The 7,893-nt window shown below is 44.7% G+C and overlaps 1 protein-coding gene across 1 annotated transcript; it reads left to right on the plus strand.

The window, feature by feature from the left end:
- Positions 1 to 714: 714 nt before the first annotated feature.
- Positions 715 to 7,667, plus strand: LOC311312918 (acetylcholine receptor subunit alpha-like; the record flags this gene model as incomplete). The annotated part of the gene is made up of 9 exons (XM_084442926.1): positions 715 to 739; positions 1,788 to 1,930; positions 2,020 to 2,064; positions 3,754 to 3,863; positions 4,318 to 4,513; positions 4,912 to 5,149; positions 6,408 to 6,631; positions 6,929 to 7,168; positions 7,261 to 7,667. The coding sequence occupies 9 exons, from the start codon at positions 715 to 717 to the stop codon at positions 7,390 to 7,392; spliced, it is 1,353 nt and encodes a 450-aa protein (XP_084299052.1). The 3' UTR covers positions 7,393 to 7,667.
- Positions 7,668 to 7,893: the final 226 nt, after the last annotated feature.

Here is a 7,893-nt window from a genome sequence, read left to right on the forward strand (position 1 = left end):
TCCAGCCCAGCCAAGCCAAGCCTAGCCTAGCCCAGCCCAGCCCAGCCCAGCCCAGCCCAGCCCAGCCCAGCCCAGCCCAGCCCAGCTCAGCCCAGCCCAGCCCAGCCCAGGCTAGCCTAGCCCAGACTACTGATAAGGTTGACTAGGCACATTGAATGGGGCTGCTCCAGGGTGAGGCCGAGCCCAGGCAGAGGTGCTTAATGTCTGTGGATTCAGGTGGTCTGTGTGATTGGTATGGGGGGGGAAAGACAGATTTCTCGTAATTTAGGCATTGCCAAAATGGCCATTTGTCTCTAAGTGTGATGAATGAGGCTACTGGTTGAGTGACTGGCTGATTGAACGGGTGGAGGCTGTAGGGAAATTGAGTTGCCTGTCCCATCACTGGCTGGGCAGGGAAGGGCAGGTGTACGGAGAGCAGGGGGAAGACGGGCCATCTGGAAATCTGGACACTTCATCTTCTTCCTAAGACATTGTAGTGATTACCCTCACATTCCCAAATTCTACACTGCATGAACATCGAATCATTTGGTAACGTTGAGAATGATAGCACTACAGTAGGCTATAAAGTTGCATGTTTGCGCATCATCTGTATGAACACAATGTTCATGAATCACTTTCATCCACAGAGGTCACAGCCTTGGTCTATTACTGTAGCTCAGTTTGAAGCGTAGCCTATTTCAGTGGTGTATTACACAGGCATGTTTAGCTTGTAACATGACAAAGAATGTCACCCTCTCAAGTGACAGCCATTCCAGGTCACTCAGAGCATATGGTGTCCAGGACCAACAATGCTGTTCCAAAGGAGATGACCTACAAGTCAGTGTGGCCATTTCTTTGACAGCATTCTTGCTGGACAGCTCCTATGTTTTAATTTCTATTCTTTATTTTGAAGATTGTTTTGGATTAATTAATGGGAACATAGTAATGCGCAAGAATGAATCATTGTTTTTTTAGTTTTCACCTACTGGTAGCTCTAGCAGGTAAGGGATATTCTACACTGAAATCAGAGAAACTGATTTCACAAAAATAAATTTTTCTTAGGATATGCCAAAGCATTGCTAACGCATTTATACTAAACTAAACTAACATGCATATTTTACAAATATCACTTTTGAATTAAATGATTGTAGTTAGATCATTACTTTTATTAACGTGTATGGAATGGAAACACATCAAATGTTGAACATATTCACTGTTAGGCTGACATGCAGGGACATGTGTTCTTTGTTTTCAACCTTGTTCTGCCTGTGATCCCAGAGGTAATTTCTTTCATAAAATATATTCATATTTGAGGTTGGCTGTCTCATAACATCAATTCAAGCGTACGTTCTTGGAAACTAGGCTTTGTTTCAAGGTCAGACAGAAAATGAAATGGGACACTTTTGTGGCTCTGGACATACATAGCAGATGCAGAGCTGAAACATTATTTTGACAGACGCCTTGAGCATCATTATCATATCTAGAGTCCCATGCCCATATAATAACATACTGCGGCTGACTGAACACCTGCTAGATTTTCTAATCAAATCCTAGACTAGACCTACCTAATGAGTACCTGTTCCCTGACATGGTGCGTCCAGACAATACTTTGGGGGGAATGAATTTCACACAGCCAGCTTGGTCACCACTAATAGCAAAAAAAACACCTATACCTAAGTGAAGAATTATGGCGCGAATTATAGTATAGTATAGTCTGACAAGGGAGGGATGGGCCAGAAGAAGAGTTTCAGCGAAGGAATGATGTCCTAAACCTAAATCATGCCATCTTGTTTTTTTTTCTCCTATAGGCTCTGCCTGGGGCTCTCATCACGAGACGCGGCTGGTTAAAACCCTGTTCACTGGCTACAACAAGGTGGTGCGTCCTGTCAACCACTTCAAGGACCCGGTGGTGGTGACCGTCGGCCTGCAGCTCATACAGCTCATCAGTGTGGTAGGACGAAGTCACGCCGTATCACCTAATACCCATCACCATGCATCACTGTCAACAGGCGTCTAAAATCACCCTTTCTCCATCTGCAGGACGAGGTCAACCAGATTGTCAACAGCAATGTGCGACTGAAACAGGTTTGTCCCTGCAGAGTCCAGTACTAACATGAAGATATAAGAGTGATAAACATTATGAAGATAGAAGTACAGTTATAGCAGCTGTGCAGCACTGAGTTGGGGCCAGGCATTTTGCGGAGGAGGAAGGAGGAGACAAATAATAAATCCATGAGGGTCTCTGCCCAGAACTTAATTATTTAAAACTTATTAAATTACAAATATCTTCAAAATAATGTGTCTGACATCCACACACTACAATGCCTGAGTAGGCATTAGCATGTTTATTCTGCATCACCCAGGGCTTAGACACCTAGGGAAGGTCATGTTCTTGTTGAGCTACAGTATGTGCCAAGTGAGAAGCTGGCAGTTTGGCAAAAAATTCTCAAACAAACTTAAATCACATGTGGCAGCCTTCAAACAAGTGTCAAAAAATGCTATCTATCTATCTATCTATCTATCTATCTATCTATCTATCTATCTATCTATCTATCACATATGTGACAAACTGCTTGCTAACTGCAGATTGACTGCAGGTGTGCTCAATCAGTGGGCAGTCAGCCAAACTGCAATTGAGGGAAACCTCAGTGTACTTTTGAGTATAAATAAAGGTTGAAACGGATGTCTCTCATGGTGGAGCTTGTTGCTGTTACACAATAGGATTGTGGGTAGTGTATTTCTTCTCTGTTTGTCAGCAATAGAGTGGTGAGGTCTGATTTCATTTTGTAGGCTGAAAAGTTAGCATCGCTGCCATTTGGTTCTGAGTTCCCTATGGGAAAAATGAATGGGATTCATGAAAAATGCAGAAAATAAAATGTGTTTAACAGAGACTCCCAGACTAGTATGTTTTGTTCTTAAAGCTAAAACATATCATTGAAGATGGATTTGTGTTTGAGGGGACAGAATGAGGACAGAATTCAAAATACTGTAAAAAAATAAATTAAAAAAAAAATGCAGTTTTTGAGATACAATTCTGAGATGGATGGAGATTTATTGAGCGAGAATTTGCTGTAGTTGCATACAGTACAGTACATTTTATAGTAAAACATGTTGATGTACTGTGAGCTCAATTTGGATATTTCAGAAATCTGTGAGGATCGTTTGAGGAAGACAGTCTGAAGATGCAGTGTAACAGATTTGGTGTCAATTGACCAAAAAATGTGGGAGGAGATTATTTTAAATGTGCGATGTTTTACACTTTTGGAGAAAAACAGAGCGATGGACTCCAGCAAGATGGAAGTATATAGTTTCTGCTCACATGGGCCTACATTTTGGTAATGGTTGCAAAGTGATAGCACGAACTGCAGATGTATTTGTTATGACTTTTCTAACTTTTAAACTTTAGACAGTGCTGTAGTCTCACCATCAGGACTATTGGCCCACAGTGCCGGTTGAGGACTTTTGGCATAGGACTGGACCTATGGGCAAAGTCTGCGTGATTTTTCATGCATGGGAAGTCAGGCTTACTTGGAAGATTTAGAATATTGGCAATAACAAGAGTTCCTGACAGCTGAGCTGCCCGGACCCTAAAGATTACCACTGGACAGTAGAAGTACAGCACACTGATTTGATAGGAATCTGATCTGATCTAAAATCCCCTTTTTAACTTCCTCATGTCATTTTTAATTTGACTCAGACTAAATAGGGATGTCTAATATAATATCTGATATTTCCTTACAATGCTCTCAATATTTTTATATTGTCATATTCCAGAAATGGAAAGATGTGAATTTGCAGTGGGATCCTGAGGATTATGGTGGAATCAAAAAGATCAGAGTTCCATCCACTGACATTTGGCGTCCTGACCTGGTGCTCTACAACAAGTAAGAATCTAGCCCATATCTGCTTCCAAGGTCAGTGTTTTATTGTCATGTGACTGCATGCTAACATGACGCACCCCAGTTGGTTTGTTTGGAGTGAAACAATGTGATCTCATGAGGCTAACTGCCTGCCATGCAACCAGATAGATTCATGAAGTGTTTATTATGTTCTTACAGATCGCATGACTCTTTCCTCTCTCCACTGTTCAGAGAGTGAGAGCTCAGATTGCATTAGTCTAAATCTGGCCTATGGATCCCAGGGTCCCCCCATACCATATGCTTCGTCTGACACACTGCTGCTCCTCCCTGACAGCTCGCTCCTCTGCCATTGCAGCCTGTGCCAGACTCGGCTCTGGTCGGTGGGCTGTGCCGCCATGCCAAGCCCCGGGCTCTGATGTGTCCCCTGTGTTAACATTACCTACCGTGCTGCTCATGCCGTGTTTGTCTGTGCCCGCAGTGCTGACGGTAACTTTGCCATCGTTCACGAGACCAAAGTGCTGCTGGAGCACACTGGCATGATCACGTGGAACCCGCCCGCCATCTTCAAGAGCTACTGTGAGATCATCGTGCTGCACTTCCCCTTCGACCTGCAGAACTGCAGTATGAAGCTGGGCACCTGGACCTACGACGGCAACCTGGTTGTCGTCAACCCCGTAATAACACTTTAAAACTAGACTTTTTTTCATGTTTCTCCATGTTTCTCCCTATAACAGTTTGAAATTTCCTAACAAATAGATCACATTGATGGTAAAACCCTCACATCTTTACGCCTTAAAAACAAACCATATTTTAAACACCTTTATTTTGGCTTTATTACACTTTCATTACACCTGTATTACACCTATAGTCCTTTTCCATTGGCACTTCTGGCCATGCTGGATCAAACCATGGCGTGCTTATTTGTTTTTCCATTACCAGTTTACCGCACTCGAAATGGACCCTCTCTGGAGTATAGGGCCAAAGGCCGCCTGCTCGGGTAGTGTTGACGTCCAGATGGGCTTCGTTACATTTCTCGGTTCACTGTAGCTTCATCGTCCATGTCTCTACGCAGGACAGCGACCGCCCCGACCTGAGTAACTTCATGGAGAGCGGAGAGTGGGTGATGAAGGACTACCGCAGCTGGAAGCACTGGGTGTACTACGCCTGCTGTCCCGACACGCCCTACATGGACATCACCTACCACTTCCTCATGCTGCGGCTGCCACTCTACTTCATCGTCAACGTCATCATCCCCTGCATGCTGTTCTCCTTCCTGACCGGCCTGGTCTTCTACCTGCCCACTGACTCAGGTAGAACCCTCCCCCATAACAGAACTCAGGTAGAACCCTCCCCCATTACAGAACTCAGGTAGAACCCTCCCCCATTACAGAACTCAGGTAGAACCCTCCCCCATATCAGAACTCAGGTACAACCCTCCCCCATAACAGAACTCAGGTAGAACCCTCCCCCATTACAGAACTCAGGTAGAACTCTCCCCCATTACAGAACTCAGGTAGAACCCTCCCCCATATCAGAACTCAGGTAGAACCCTCCCCCATTACAGAACTCAGGTAGAACTCTCACCCATTACAGAACTCAGGTAGAACCCTCCCCCATTACAGAACATGAGCTTTTCCTTTGTTATTTTTGCGGTCGGCTGTGGATTCATCACAGTATTGTCTTTTGTCAACTGCCGCAACGTAGCTGCTACACTGTTGGTTTTTACCTAGCGTCTCTTAAGTACACACATTAACAACTGCACCTACGTTTGTTGTTCAGTGTCTTCCTGGCTTACTGGTGAGCTGAGGTGGTTCTTCGCTATATAGCAGATGTTCCACCACCAGCACTCTCTGCTCTGCTGCTGCAGTTGCATCTGGCCCTGTTCCGAGCATGGAGGCCTGGCTTATTACCCATAGTCCCTGTGTGTCTGCAAGCAGGCCTTCCCTTTAATGTATAATACATCACTTGATGCCTATCTCTGACATATCTGCTGCCACTGAGAGGAGGGTCGCCAAGAGCTCGGTTCTTGTTGCCGTTTGTGTGTATATATGAGAGTAATTCCTTTGGTACCAGGCTTTGGTGGATTCAGACATGCGCAACCATGTGAGCTGCTGCTTATTGTCATCATAATGAGTTGGTGCCAACTGGGTGTGGTGGGTTAGGGCTGCTTACAGAGAGACAAATGAGAGATAGAACCCAGAGTACCTTTTCCCTTGACAAAGGCTCAAAAGCGGTTTCCCTCTGTCTCTCTCTCTCTTTCTCTCTCTCTTTCTTTCTCTCTCTCTCTCTCCCTCTCTCTCTTTCTGAAGATACATGGTGCAGTGATGCACAAAATCAATTATCACCATGATCACTTCTCCCTCTCTTTGTAATTAATCTAAAGAAACATGAATGAGAACAGGAGACTTTAAGTGATGAGAATGAAATACCTTGATCAAACCAGTTCACTTTGATTGATTAGTTCAATTAAACTGTCACACCTGGTTGCAGGGTTTGCTTTAATAACCTTGGCGCCTTTGTGGCCCTGTGGTTACTGTGGTGTGACAGTGTGGTGTCTCCTGTCCCCAGGTGAGAAGATGACTCTCAGCATCTCCGTCCTGCTGTCTCTGACCGTCTTCCTGCTGGTCATCGTGGAGCTGATCCCCTCCACCTCCAGCGCCGTGCCGCTCATCGGGAAGTACATGCTCTTCACCATGGTCTTCGTCATCGCCTCCATCATCATCACGGTCATCGTCATCAACACCCACCACCGCTCCCCTAGCACGCACACCATGCCAGCCTGGGTCCGCAAGGTCTGAACAGCAGGGACACATAAGATCTAATACACTACTTTAGTTCAGAGCTTTGAACGTGGGTTCATATCTATCAATGATCAAGTTGATATGGTGGAAATGTGGTAACGTGATCTTGATATGTGGTCATATTTGGTGAGTCAAATTTGAATTGAAGAATACTTTATATGGCACGTTCTTGATTTATGTTCTTAAACACACGGTATGTCCTACACTGCCACCTAGTGAGATAAGACAGGTTGTACAATTCATGTGTTGTAAGAGCACAGTGAGTTAATTAACTTTTTTTCCCTCCAGGTGTTCATTGACACGATTCCCAACATCATGTTCTTCTCCACGATGAAGCGCCCCGCCAAGGAGAAGCTGGACAGAAGCATCTACAGTGCTGACATTGACATCTCGGAAATCTCTGGTAAGCCCACCCCCACTGCTGTCCCATACCAGTCCCCCATCACCAAGAACCCGGAGGTGCGCAGTGCCATTGAGGGGGTCAAGTACATCGCTGAGACCATGAAATCTGACGAAGAGTCCAACAATGTAAGACTGCCATTCTCTCCTCATACCTTCATCATGTCACCATCAGACTTTGAGTGCATACAGTCGACACTTTCTCCCTCTTCTCTTCACAGGCGGCTGAAGAGTGGAAGTTTGTGGCCATGGTGCTGGATCACATCTTGCTGTGTGTGTTCATGGCAGTGTGTCTCATTGGTACGTTGGGAGTGTTTGCAGGCCGCCTCATTGAGCTCAGCATGCAGGCCTAAGAGGCTGTGAGATGTCTCCATGTTGGTGCAAAGTGACCAACAGAGCTCTCAGCTTCACAGAGAACTGATTTTTGTTATGTGGACTGTGTGTTTTTGAAACTAATGTTCGGCACAGTCAGTAGCCTGCTGCGTTTCTTAGATCAGAGTGCAGATGTTTGCATGTTATAGTCTACTGCCTCTCTAACCAAGTGTAAAATGAAGATATGCGATTTCTGGGTGATGGCGGCTCACCACTACGTTCTTTGTTTTCACCAATATTAAAGAATACCTTATACTTTTTAAAGGAACTCAATTTTGTTTGTTTTATTACTTTGATGTAACATACATAAAGTTGAGCTAATTATAACGTTATGGGATGTATTGATTATTTAATGTGATCTGTGATATTTATTGTGTATTTTTAAGTGTTAGTCAATGGTCGCTCACTAAAGTGAACAGTGTGCAGGGCTCTGGGCTCTCAGGCTGACTAACATTGTGAAACGTTGGGACCTTGAACACGCG

The sequence above is a fragment of the Borostomias antarcticus genome (assembly GCF_949987555.1).
Source record: "Borostomias antarcticus genome assembly, chromosome: 9".
In the NCBI taxonomy this organism is placed as follows: domain Eukaryota; kingdom Metazoa; phylum Chordata; class Actinopteri; order Stomiiformes; family Stomiidae; genus Borostomias; species Borostomias antarcticus.